Source organism: Raphanus sativus, chromosome 6, assembly GCF_000801105.2.
Source record: "Raphanus sativus cultivar WK10039 chromosome 6, ASM80110v3, whole genome shotgun sequence".
Lineage (NCBI taxonomy): Eukaryota > Viridiplantae > Streptophyta > Magnoliopsida > Brassicales > Brassicaceae > Raphanus > Raphanus sativus.
Genome location: NC_079516.1, coordinates 24,895,650 through 24,910,760, shown reverse-complemented (window position 1 = coordinate 24,910,760; position 15,111 = coordinate 24,895,650). Strand labels below are relative to the sequence as shown.

The 15,111-nt window shown below is 26.0% G+C and overlaps 1 protein-coding gene across 1 annotated transcript; it reads right to left on the bottom strand.

Annotated features, from left to right (window-relative positions):
- Positions 1 to 12,285: 12,285 nt before the first annotated feature.
- Positions 12,286 to 14,268, bottom strand: LOC108806673 (transcription factor HBI1). Its single transcript, XM_018578841.2, has 6 exons — positions 13,638 to 14,268; positions 13,343 to 13,561; positions 13,127 to 13,261; positions 12,969 to 13,040; positions 12,733 to 12,876; positions 12,286 to 12,640 (listed from the first exon to the last, which is right to left on the bottom strand). The coding sequence occupies exons 1-6, from the start codon at positions 14,034 to 14,036 to the stop codon at positions 12,572 to 12,574; spliced, it is 1,038 nt and encodes a 345-aa protein (XP_018434343.1). The 5' UTR covers positions 14,037 to 14,268; the 3' UTR covers positions 12,286 to 12,571.
- Between the last annotated feature and the right edge of the window lie 843 nt (positions 14,269 to 15,111).

The following is a 15,111-nucleotide window of genomic DNA, read 5'->3' as shown; positions in this document are numbered from 1 at the left end:
TAATTATTGTCGTTTAACGAAATGATGTCGTTTCATGTAGATCTTTGTTAAGACAAAACCTCAAAACGACGTCGTTTAGTTTAATTAAAATTGTTTTTGGTTGGGTTCGAACCCATGCCTTCGGGGTTGTAGGTAGAGGTTTTTGCCACTGGGCTGGTGGGCTTTTTGGAATACTACTCTACTTATTTCTCTTTATTGATTAAAAGATCTAGATGTTTTGTTTAAGACAAAATCTCAAGACGACATCGTTTTATTTAATTAAAAGGATTTTGATTTTAAAAAATTTCTATTTAAATCTTCCAAAATCTTTATTTTTCTTTAAATTTTGATTTTTTTTTAGAAAATATTGTTTTTAAGCTAGATTTTGAAAAAAAAAATTTAAAAAATTGAAAACTTTGGAAGATTTTTATTTTTTTAAAGAAAAAAGAATTATTTTTTTTCTTCAAAATAAAAATCTTCCACAATTTTCATTTTTTTTTAAAAAAAATCGATTTAAATCTTCCCAAATTTTCATTTTTTTAAAAAAAATTGATTTCCTGAAAAAAAATAAAAGTCTTCCAAAGTTTTCAATGTTTTAAAAAAAAAATCGATTTAAACCTTTCCAATTTTTCATTTTAAAAAAATCGATTTTTAAAAAAATATATCTATTCTTAAAGCTAGATTTTGAATTTTTTTTTTAAAAAATTGAAAACTTTTTAAGATTTTTATTTTCTTAAATAAAAAATAAAATTTTATTTTTCGAAGCCAATATAAAGAACTTTGTTCGTCAATCTATTGTAAAGTCCACTAGCTTAGTGGCAAAAACCTGTTCCATTAAACACCAGTGCACGGGTTCGATCCTCAATGGAAGCACATTTTTTTAATAACATTTCTAATTGAAACTACGTCGTTTCATCTCTTTGTCTAACGATGTTTTAACGTCATCTAAATTATCTGTTATCTCTATTAACGGTATGCTAATCTGGTAAGTCAATCGTAACGTTCTTAATAAACTGAAAAAGTCAATGAAAGTTCAGGATTTTATTGGCCAACCAATATGTCTAGGTTTGTTTTGGCAATTCCTGTAAAGTTCGTGTTTTTTTTGGCCGATTTCCCATTTAATATTAGATGTTCTATCTGGATATACATGCATAATTATTTTATAAATATTTATCAATAAATATACTATCAAATCAAATATAGCGTAAAATCTGTCAAAAACGGTAAATTTTCATTCAATTTTTAATCATATTTCATTAGTGGGTTATCTTTGAACAATAGGAAAAACTAAAAACTTGAATATTAGATATTCTCGTGTTTGATACTTATGTGTATATTTCAGTTTGCTGATATATAATTTAAAAATTGATCAATCATCTTTGAAAACTAAAAGAAATCTAATGATTTAAAAAATTGTTTACTTAACCTTAGAAATTTATTCTATGTTATGAGTTAACCTTAGAAAATAAGAGTTTATTTAACTCTTTTTGAACACTTTTTATTCATAATCAAAGTTTCTAAAAAAAACACATTCCAATAAAATGAGTCAATGATTATATAGTTTTTATACAAAAACTGGTAGTTGTTATTTTGGTCAATATAATTTATTAATATTTTTTAATTTGATAAATATATATAATTTTACTTTTACTTTTCAATATTTACTAATTTTGGATAGTAAAAAATAATTAATTCTTACATAATAATAATATCAAATAATGTTGAATAATAAGACAACAGATAATATTTTTAGATAATGATAATATGATATGAATACACCTAATCGATCATTAAACATATTAATAAATTCATTATATATAGGAATTATTTTTATTTTTAAACACGTTTTCATTTTTGGCTGAATTTCATGATATTAATTTGTAATAAATTATCTATTCTAAATAAATCTAAAATTCAATTTTAATTTTGGCTTATTTTCGTTATATTAGTTTATAACTAATAATATAATCTAATGAATAAATCTAAATTTAACGTGAAAGCTCAAATGCAAAAAAAAATTTGCAAATAATAATCTATTATATAAAAGATATTTTTTGAAAAACATAATGTAAAATCTTTTTTTGATATATCAAGTTAATTTAACAATCAACTTAACACAAGTTGTAAACAGCTCGATTATCCATTTCTTGCATCAACAAATTAACCTCCAGTACCGAGAAGAAGTTACTGATCTTTAGTCGTTGCATCAAACCAAAACGCATATGTATCCACCTCTAGTACCATATCACTGATATAGCGCTTTCATTTGTCTAACTTGCGTCTATTTGATACCCAAACATTATAGCATCCTCGAATATATAGTTTGATAGATGATAAAGCAGTAACAATATACTATAAAAGCAATATATTATATAAGATATATGCTCTCGTTAAAATATTTAAATAAACGACCGATGGAACAATATAAACATGTTATTTAAAATTAGTATATAGAACATAATATATTTATTTTAAAAAAATTAAATATTTTTATTGAATATACTTTTAATATATATACAAAACTAAGAAAATATCTAATCAATTTATTTTATTTAATAATATCAAAAACTCTATTTATATCCGTAATTAAATTTTAGATTTTTAAAATAAATCTTAAAATAAAAAAAAGTTAATTTTAGAAAAATAATATTTATTTTTAAAATAAAATAAAATTTCAATATTAAAAATAAATTTCTATTTTAAAAATAAATTTACAATGATTTAAAACAATATTTCACATTTAAAATATAATTTAATTTATATCATTAAATTTGTGAAATCTTATTACAAAATAATTGTAAATTTATTTAAAATTATAAATTTTATTTTGGATAAAAATACAATTTTATGATATTATTAAATAAAATATATTAGTTGTATATTTTCTTAATTTTATAAATTATAAATGCAAGTATTCTACTAAAACCTCCATAGCAAAGAATATTTAGAAAACATTAGCATTTGGTAAATACTTTTCTAAATGTTCTTGCAACAAATGTTTCTTGGATGATTAGGAGGGAAAAAGGTCTATTTCAAACACAAATTTTTTTGGTGGTGCCTATTCCGTCATGAGCTTTAGTATAGTAAATATTCTATCATGAACTCAACAAAATTTCAAAATATTCATAAGAACTTTCACAAAAATACATATATATATATACATTGATTATAACAGTGGTTAATCAACACATTCCAATAAAATGAGTCAATGATTATATAATTTTTATACAAAAACTGGCAGTTGTTATTTTGGCAATATAATTTATTATTATTTTTAATTTTATCAATATATATAATTTTACTTTTACTTTTCAATATTTACTAACTTTTGATAGTAAAAAAACAAATATTTTTTAACAAATAATGTTGGATAATAAGACAATAAATTATATTTTTAGATAATGATAATATGATGAATATACCTAATCGATCATTAAACATATTAATAAATTCATTATATATAGGAATTATTTGTATTTTTTAAACACATTTTTCTTTTTGGCTGAATTTTATGATATTAATTTGTAATAAATTATCTATTATAAATAAATCTAAAATTTAATTTTAATTTTGGCTTATTTTTGTTATATTAATTTATAACTAATAAAATAATCTAATGAATAAATCTAAATTTAAAGTGAAAGCTCAAATGCAAAAATCTTTCGCAGATAATAGTCTAATAATTATCTATTATATAAAATATAATTTTTGAAAAAATTATTTAAATTTTTTTTTTTAGTATATCAAGTTAATTTAACAATCAAATTAACAAGTTGTAAAAAAAAACTTAACAAGTTGTAAACAGCTCGATTATCCATTTCTTGCATCAACGAATTAACCTCCAGTACCCACAAGAAGTTACTTGATCTTTAGTCGTTGCATCAAACCAACCCGTATTTGTATCCACCTCTAGTACATATCACTGATATAGCGCTTTTATTTGTCTAACTTACGTCTATTTGATACCCAAACATTATAGCATCCTCGAATATAGAGTTTGATCGATGATAAAACAGTAACAATATACTATAAAAACAATATATTACATAAGATATATGCTCTCATTAAAATATTTAAATAAACGACTAATGGAACAATATAAACATGTTATTTAAAATTAGTATATAAAATATAATATAGTTATCGTCAAATAAATTATATACTTTATTGAATATATTTTAATATATATATATATATATATATATATATGTAATTAAGAGAATATCTAATCAATTTATTTTATTTAATAATATCAAAAATCTATTTATATCCGTAATTGAATTTTATATTTTTTAAATAAATCTCAAAATTAAAACATTTTTAATTTTAGAAACTAATATTTAGTTTCTACAATAAAATAAATTTTCTATATTATAAATAAATTTTTATTTTTAAAATAAATTTACAATGATTTAAAAACAACATTTCACATTTAAAATATAATTTAATTTATATCATTAAATTATATTTTAAATGTGAAATATTATTACAAAATAATTTTAAATTTATTTTAAAATATAAATTTTATTTTGGATATATATAATTTTATGATATTATTAGATAAAATATCTTAGTTATATATTTTCTTAATTTAATAAATTATAAAAGAAAATACTCTACTAAAAGCTCCATAGCAAAGAGTATTTAGAAAACATTAGCATTTGGTAAATATTTTTCTAAATGCTTTTTCAACAAATATTGCTTGGATAATAAGGAGGGAAAAAGGTCTATTTCAAACCCAATTTTTTTGGGTGGTGCCTATTCCATCATGAACTTTAGTATAGTACATATTCTATCATGAACTCAACAAAAATTCCAAAATATTTATATGAACTTTCACAAATATACATATATATACATTGACTATAACAGTGGTTAATCAACCATTTATTTGGGTGTTTAGATACCTGAAATGACATATTAAATATCACAAAATTAAAGTTTTGAGTTTTACAGACTTCGAACCCACACCTTGACGAATAAAAGGCTTATATTTATCCACCAAGATGTGGGTTCAAAGTGAGTTTTATCCGTCAAGACGTGAGTTCGAAGTCTATAAGACTCAAAATTTTAATTTTTTGATATTTATATAAGACGTCATTTTAACGAAATATTAAGTCAGTTATCTCATCACCCGAATAAACGATTGACTAACCACCATTATAATTAATGTCTATATATGCATGTTTTTGAAAGTTCTTATTAATATTTTAAAATTTTATTGAGTTCATAATGGAATATACAATATACTAAAGTTCATGATGGAATAGGTAAAGAAAAACTGATTTGGGTGATTAGATAACCGACATGATATTTTCAAAAACTTTAAAATATTTATAAGAACTTTAAAATGTTTATAAGAACCCTAATAAGGAACATAATGCTTATGATAGTGCTCCGCCAATCAAGGCTAATCTGATTTGCATCACCCTCTTCTATTGTTTCGAAAATTCCATATGTGAAATACTTTTTGATGCAATTAGAACTTTTTTCTAACAGTGTCAAATTTTAGAATAAATAAACTCATCCATTTTTTTCAGTCTCTGATAATGAGAACTATCAATATTATTTCTGGAATTTCAAATAATATATAAATAGTTGACAATAATTGACAAAAGAGAACGATAAAAAAAATCTCACAGGAACCGAAAGACAAAAGAAGGTCCACTTTGGTTAGAAATCTCTGTAAGACTGTAACCACAATGATGCCCACTCTTTGTGGTTCTCATTCATCATCTTTCGATCCTCTCAAAATCTCTTAACTGCTCTCATTCTTCAATTTTCATATTTGGTTATGGATAATATCTATCCTGTCAAAATCAGACAGTTCATAGATTGGATCATTGGTTGGAAAAATTATATGAGAAAAGAACATTGACCCACTTGTTAGCTTGAAAGCTACTTTCAGAAAACATATTATGCTAATATTTACGGAGAAGTTGTGTCAGCATCTGTAGTATTATACATATCACTATAGTCTATAGTAGTATACTAATAATAGATTTATAGTACACTGATAAAGTTAGAAAATAAATTAGGAAGCTCAAAGTTATCAAGCCAACAAATCTAAAGCCGATATGCAAGAAAAAGTAGTTGCGATCTGTTCATGTATTTAAATGCATGAATAATTAAAGAAAGGTAACTAGAAAACTATTTGTTTGTAAGTTAGATTATCTTCGATGTAAAATTCCATTTTTTCCTTCAAAGTAGAATAAAAGAAAAAATAGAGTAAAATTGCTCTAACCTAATTATATATCTTACTAGTGATTAACCCGACCTACGGGCGGGGTATGCAAATAAATAAAATACTGTATTTTAAATATTTATTTATTTTTAACTAAAAGAAACATTAATTTCATATATTTTTTTATTTATAATTCCTTTGAAAAATATATATTTGAACTGAAATTGGTTTATATATATATATATATATATATATATGCTTATTCCAAAAATAGGGGTGTAAACTTTTGTTTCGTTCTGTTTATTAGGTTTATTTTGTTGATATGTTCTAACCAATCGGTTTTTGCTTGCCAACGGAACCATAAACCGATTAAATTTTTATCTTGACCGATTGTTTTATAGTTACACCCAAATGCTAAATAGAGAACTGATAATTTTGGCTCGTTCACTTCTATTTACTTAGGTTTTTACCGCATGTTTATTGCTAAAACCCAGCATCGTGGAAGAATAAAAAGGTTCTTGTTTGCTATTGGCAATTTTGGAGAAAATGTCAATGTTGAAGAGAAAGTTTGTGATCTTTTGTTTGCTAGAAATTTTTAATTCTAGTTGTATGTGAAGTAAATAGACATGTTTAAATTAATTTCATTAGCCAGAAGTGTAAGATCTTCTCAGGTTTGTACAATCTCTCAAGCACCTAATTTGATCATATTAGTATTTTATTTTCTGGAAGAAAGATTGGTGCATCTTATGCTAATGGTCCAAGGTAGTTTATTTGAGGTTGAGTTATTAGGGATTGTTTTATCTTGGGACGACAATGAATCCCACAAATATGTTGTATGCTTCCAACTATTGAGATTCACTCAATTTAATGAAAATATGAATCTTCTATTGAAATTTTTGACATTTTAGCTTGTCCTTTTAATACTCATTTAATATGTGTTTCCGGATGAAGTTTACATTGAAATTATAAAGTATCAACTGATGTAGATTCTATGCATTGTGCTTGTGCATTTATCATATTCTGATTTTTACGTACTCTTCCTAATTTTTCTTCACATGTATACTCATCTACGTGCGCTGTTTTGATTTCCAAATGTTAACTATATAAATATTATTTTGGATGTTGTTTTTGAATTTTATGCTTGTATGAAATATGATTTCTTTTAATTATGATTCGTAATATAAAGTTTTATATGTTTAGGTTAATATTATTGTATTGTAATGTTGATGTTAGCATTTTTGCGATGTTTGAAATTTATTGTTGTTCGTATGCTTAATCTAAGTGATATTGGTGGTTATGATTTAGTTTTTTTCTAAAAATAAAAAACAATGACACAAGGAGCAACATATATTAAAATGTATCTAATAACACATATTGTATATTTACATATTTCCTTACTATACATTTTCAGATAGATGTTTAATGTAATTTTTCATTTCTTATATTATATTTTATATATTATTTAGTTATTCTTATATTGTATATTTATTTATTCTATTTTTCTTGATTTTATACCAAATGATAATTTTACGATAGATGTTTAATGTAATACTTATATTTCTTATATTATAGATTTATTTATTATTTATTTTATTATACATTTTTCAGATATATGTTTCATTTATTTTTTCTATTTTTATGTAATACTTATATTGTATATATAATTATTTTTATTATATGGTATATTTACTTATCAAATATTACGATAGAATTTTAATATAATATCTCTATTTCTTATATTGTATATTTACTTATTATTTAATTTACTATAAATTTTTCAGATATATATTTAATTTATTTTTCCATTTTGATGTAGTATTTTTATATCTTATATAGTTTATTTAATTATTTTTTTATATTCTATATTTATTTATTCTAATATTATGATAGATGTTTAGTGTAATATTTTTATTTCTTATATTATATATTTACCTATTATTTATTTTTTCCTATATTTTATATTTACCTCTAAAATATCTGGAAATAATAAAAATGTAAATTATACATTTTCAGATAGATTTTTTAATTTTTTTTCATTTCTTATATTGTATATTTTCATATTATTTATTTTACTTATATTGTATATTTACTTAGTCTAATTGTTTTTGCTTTTATATGAAATGGTGATATTATGATAGATGTTTAATGTAATATTTTTATTTTTATAGTGTATATTTATTATTTATTTTACTATACATTTTCCAGATATATGTTTAATGTAGTTTTCTTTTTCTTATATTTTATATTTACTTATTATTTAATTATTATTTTAATATTATTATAGATGTTAAATATAATATTTTATTTTTTATGTTGCATATTTACTTATTCTAATTTTTTTGGTTTTATATCAAATGATAATATTTTATATTTACTTATTCTTTAGTTTTCTGATATTGTATGTTTACTTATTTTAATGTTTAATGTAATATTTATATTTCTTATATTTTATATTTACTTATTCTTTAGTTTCCTGATATTGTATGCTTACTTATTTTAATATTACGATAGATGTTTAATATAATATTTATATTTTTCTTATATTGTATATTTACTTATTATTTATTTTACTATACATATTTGAGGAGATGTTTAGTTTAGTTGTTTTCATATCGTAATTATATATTTACTTACTGTTTATATTTTCTTATATTGTATCTTTACTTATTTTAATTTTCTTGCTTTAATATCAAATGATAATATTAACATATATGTTTAATGTAATATTTCTATTTCTTATATTGTATGCTTGTTTTCTTATATTGTATATTTATTTATAAGAATATTTGGAAATGATAAAAATGTAAAACTATAATTTTTTTAGATAGGTGTTTAATGTAATTTTTCCATTTCGTATATTGTATATTTACTTATTATTGATTTGTCTTATATTTCATAAACTTTATTCTATTCTTTTTTGCTTTTATATAAAATTGTAATATTACGATATATGTTTAATGTAATGTTTCTATTTTTATATTGTATATTTACTTATTATTTATTTGTTATACGTTTTTCAGATGGATGTTTAATGCAGTTTTTTGTTTCTTGTATTGTATATTTATTTTTCTTATATTTTATATAGGTTTTATTTATTCTAATATTATAATAGATGTTCAATGTAATATTTTTATTTCTTATTTTGTATATTTTATTTATTATTTTTCTATACATTTTTGAGGTAGATGTTTAATTTAGTTTTTCTATTTCTTATATTGTATATTTACTTTTTTATATTATATATTTACTTATTCTATTTTTTTATTTTATATAAATTATTATATTATGTTTGATTTAATATAATATTTATATTTCTTATATTGTATATTAACTTATTATTATTTTTTCTTATATTTTATATTTACTTATTCTAATATTACAATAAATGTTTAATAAAATATTTCTATTTCTTATTTGGTATTTTTACTTATTGCTTATTTTTTATATTGTATATTTATTTATTCTAGTTTTTTATATCAAATGATAATATTATGATAGATGTTTAATATTTATATTTCTTGTATTATATATTTACTTTCGTAAAAAGATGCGACGGCTTTTTCCAGGAAATCCCCTCCAATTCTTTTACCCATTAACATCTTAGAAGATTTTACAAAACCCCTATCACTTAGTTTTCGACTTTTCGGAAAGAGTTCGAATCATTTTGATAATAATAAGTTCGAGCTCTTTTACCGAGCAGGTCTACGGTTCGAATCCGTATAGCCCTAACTAATAAATTTATTCTAATAAATGTATCGTTAACTCCTTTTAAAAAGGAAGACAGAAGAGCTGGTAGGACGGACTGGTAAGGAATTCAATTACTTATTACTTATGAGTGGAGGGCTTCGCCCGGATCTACGCTTATTTTCAACTCCCCGAAGCATTTCGTCGCTTACTACGCCCTTCCTCGTCTCTGGGTGCCTAGGTATCCACCGTAAGCCTTTCCTCGTTAGGGAATCGGTCTGATTCTATCTCTCTTCCTTCCGTTTGAATAAAGGAAGGATCCCAAAGAATCGATCTTTCTTTTAGTCTGTATTCAATTCGAGTTGCCATTAGATTATTAATTATTATTGACTGGGCATTCTCTGTTATTCCTTTTGTTTGTGGGTAAGGTGATCCACCCCCAACCGGGAGAAGATAACGAAAGGGAGACAAAGTCCTAACAATACCCCTATGAAAAATTAATAACATCAGAACGTTTCCGCGGTCGAATCCATTTCGAATTTGATAAATGCATTGCTTGTGAAGTATGTGTTCGAGTATGTCCTATAGATCTGCCGGTTGTTGATTGGAAATTGGAAACCAATATTCGAAAAAAACGATTGCTTAATTACAGTATTGATTTTGGAATTTGTATATTTTGTGGTAATTGTGTTGAGTATTGTCCAACAAATTGTTTGTCAATGACTGAAGAATATGAATTTTCAACTTATGATCGTCACGAGTTGAATTATAATCAAATCGCTTTGGGTCGTTTACCAATGTCAGTAATTGACGATTACACTATTCGAACAATTTTGAATTCACCTCAAACAAAAAATGGATAAACCCATTAATTTTATAAAAAAAAAAAAAAATGCAAAACTGTTGAATTATATTATATAAAGAATTTAATTAAAAACTTGTATTTATAGAATAATATTAAGTATTAAGGCTCATCCTTTTAATATAATATTTTCGTAATTACTATCTTGCTTGAAATAGATAGGTTGAAAATATTAGAATAAAAAAGCGAAACTGTCTAATAATTGTATCTACATCAATCAATATTCATTAGATTCTAATTTCACTCTATTAGAAACATATTAAAAAAAAATTCCCCGGTTAAATAACTCCTCTTATTCTACGATAATCCAAGCAGCAGCTGCCCGAGTCCGCTCGGAACCAGTCGATTCCTGAGCCTGGACTCAAGGTCTCTCCTGCCTGCGAGTTTGCTGCGAATGCTGCGAGTAAATACATGAACGAGACGAGTGAGTTAGTCTCCGAGCGAACCCGACGGGTCTTTCAAATTATATCGTATATTTACTTTTTCTTTAGTTTTCATTTTTTAGTACTAATGTCATGTGCCATAATCTGTGAGAAGTTTTTTTCGCTGATGTGGACGTTTACTGGAGCCTCAAAATGCTACTTTTATTAGTATAGATTCTATAATAATGAACAAACAAAAAATAAATTACTACATTTGTGGAGTAAACTCCGTTATAGATGATGAGATACGAAGTTAGATTGAAGCAGTTCTTACTTCATACTCCATTTCACTATATTTTAGAGGAGAAAATGGAGATGCCCTTAAATATGTAAGTATATCATTTGTGTTTCCATTGATATTGCTATTGATCACTATCATGCACTATGTGGGTTTAAATCAGATGGTTAAATCATAAAATTGCGTGTCATGATAATATGTTTGTTATAGTCGACGTTTAGGCAGTAAGAAATTTAGAGCAGAAAGATACTTTTAAAGGGTTTTTTGGGGTAAAATACTTTTATTTTTAAGTGACAATAAAGTTTTGGTTGAAATTATAGATTTAATCTGAACAAAATACTATTTACAATGTTTGGATTCCAGCAAATAGGTAAAAATACTTTTTCTTTAATTTTTAACAGATTATGACTTACAAATGATAATTGATCAACTGGTGTTTAATCTCCGAGTTTGCTCGTTTTGTCATTGTTATGTGGCTACAGTTTTGCTAGTCCCTAAAAGATGATGTATATTTATGCTTTTGTAGTAGTTTGTCTTTGACAATGCTGTAATGATTTTGTGAAACTTGCTTGAATATCAATAAAATTGTTTAAGTATGCAAAAAAAAAAGATGAAGCCCCGGCCGCTTAGATACTGTATAGTCGAGCCTTCGAGGATCCAATTTTTTCAACGATCTCAATAACTCATGTTGACCTTGTAATGAATTCTTATACCAATGGATTAGAATTTAGAAGGCCGCCTAATAGACAAATGACTACATTTAGTTGACAATGCGATCTAAGAAAGATAGGGATTTTACAAGTTGCAGAAAAAGAAATAAGAAAAAGATTAATAATATGCTTCGATATTATTATATATCCAACAAGGAATTGTAGTCGCCACAAGAGTTGTCTCTTTCTTCTACTACGCATATCTATAAGTCCTGTAAAACATAGTGTTTATTTACTCTCTTCTTCTCTCTCTATATATAATATTATCTTATAAACCAAGATTTATACAAAGATTGATGGTGACAAGACCACTAAATTGCTGTCTCCAGTTCTTCTGGTTTAAATATCAGAAAACAAGGATCAAAAGATAATGCAAAAGCTGAAAAATATTCCATGAACACGTAGTTGTCACATTTATCACCATATAAAGTGGAATATGGTTCTCAATCTGATCCTGATGATGTCAACTTCATTGCTTCAACGAATAGTTTTTTAGTACTGAAATCCGAGGCTAGATGTGTTGTAGAGACTCTGTGACTGAGTTTCCCAGCTTGCAGATGGCTGAAACAAAGAGAAAAAAGAGACAGGTTATTTCTCAGACAAGTAACAAGAACTCGGAGAAGTTTTCAGATTGATAAATTAAATGTTCTTACAGCTTCAATAGATGTTGCTTGGTTTGGGTTTATCACTGATAAATCTAGAGATCCTTGCTGGTCCAGCGGAAACAATGGCGCATCAACCATTAGTGATGGCTTTGAAGCAACTAATACAGGAAGATTTGTAAAGTAAGCCTGAAACTGAAATTTCATAACAAATGAAAAATATTATTACGATAAGTTCTTGAATAATAATAACAGTTTGATCTTGAGGGTCTGGAGACTGGCTTCACCTGTTTTACAGATAAGTCCTCCATAGCAAGCTCGAGTTCTGGGTTTAGGACAGCCAGTTTCATCGACAAGAACTGCAAAAAGATTCCACTTAGAAGATTTAGACTTCTAAATTTGTTTAATGGTGAAACAGAGAATCATGGTTTGCTTCATTACTTACCTCAACTTGTCTCTGGAGAGATTGAACATAATTAATGATCTCATCAAGCATACCAGCTCTTCCAGTAACTTTGTTGCATCCAGGGACAAGATCTTGCAGATACTTCATCTTCTTGCTGATCTTTTCTCTTCTTGCCTGCCAAAAGAAAATCCTATTAAACCCCTAGAACTATCTTTTGACTTGTAACACAAGCAAACTGGTTGAAACACTTTTTACCCTTTCTGCTAAACTGTGTCTGTCTGTAGCTTGGCCTCGACGAGCTCTCACGTGGATATAATCCAATTTCTGGATCTCTGAAGCTCCCTTTGATGTCTGCTTTGAAGTTTCTGAAGATGCTTCTGTGTTACTCAAGTTTGATTTTACTTTCATGTTTGACTCTGTCTCAGCCTCTACTTTGATCTTCTTCTCTGTCTTTTCCTCTGCCCTTGTCTTAACCTGAGACATAATCAAAATAGAATAATCAAAACCATGTTTCAAAACATACTTTTAAACCAAATCTGATCTAACAAACCTCTGATTTTCTCTTGCTTTTCAAGGAAAAAGCAATGTTTTCTTCACTGTTCTTCAACATTACCCCCACTGTATCCGCTTGATCCATCTGGCAGCTATTTGTTCTTGAAATGCAGCCATCCATAGGTTCATGTGAAGGACCAAAACCCATGCTATAGTTTGGTCCAAAACCAGATCTAAGCATTTGAAAATGGCTGAAGGTATTCTGCAACAACTCATCATTGTTGGTTCCATGGAATTGAAGAAGTTCAGGTGAAGCATTAGTACTGCTCAGAACTTGTTGTTGTTGTTGTTGTTGTTGTTGTTGTTGTTGCTGTTGCAGCCATTTAAGCCTTTCAAGTACAGACACATCCATGGAGCTCAAGGACATGCTTTCGAGAGAGACAAGACTTTCCAACATATCTTTCACTGCAAAAATCTCTCAACTTATATTTACGTATTTGATCTTTAAAGTGAGACCAGAAGTACAAATAGAATAGAGGACGGGGAGAAACGCTCTGATTTTTGTGTGTGTGTGTGAGCGTGTTGCTTAAAGCAAAAGATGATTTGCTATAAATGCATGAAGGAGAGATTTAGGTTTATGTAATGTTGTTTGGGTAGGTTGCTTAGAAGAGATGAAAGAGGTTGGAGAAACTAATCCATTGATATCATTCTGCTTAGCTTTAAATAGAAAGCAACATTGACCCACACACATAGGTCCCCTACTAGTTTATGTTTTCTATTTTCCCTTATTAAATGTTTATTTTCACTTACTTCTTTGTTACATCTTTTTTTTTTTAAATTAACTTCTTTGTTACATCTTAGTGCTATATATAAATACCCCCTTGCCACTATAACATGGCACCATACATTTTAAAACGATTATGAAATGGAAGGAGTTTAAAAAATACAGTCATTATCTTTCATGAACGCTGACAGTTAAACAGGTTTTAGAGTTAGTGGATAAATCGGGTCCAGCGTTTATACACACTCGATATGACTAAGATGAAAATAAAATAGAAAAAAGCTCAAGAACAATTTGCATAAAATAGTAGTAAAGATTCGGTATCTAAGGGAGATTGGGACATCAGTTGATAAAAGTAAAGGTTGGGAGCAAAGAAGGTGAGAGGTGAAGCTGTGGGGTCTAAGTGACATAACCCACACCATGTGGGCATGTCCTTATGAACACTACATTTAGAGGTTCTTTATCCCTTCTTGCGTGTCTATGTTTTTTATTTTCGTTTCTCCTTTTTTTGCCCTTTCAAGTTGATGAGAGGATTTTGTTAGGAAAATAAACGATGAAAGAGACCTTAACACTTATGGTATTTGGGTTGAATTCTTGACTATAAGATATTCTTTTCTTAACACTAATAGATTAGACTATGGAAACCCGTTTGGTCCAGTGGTTTGATTAAATATTCACTAATGTTTCTATACGAAGAGGTCTGGGTTTCGAGCTCCAGAAAAAGCGAAATTATGCGAACTAAAAGAGAAAA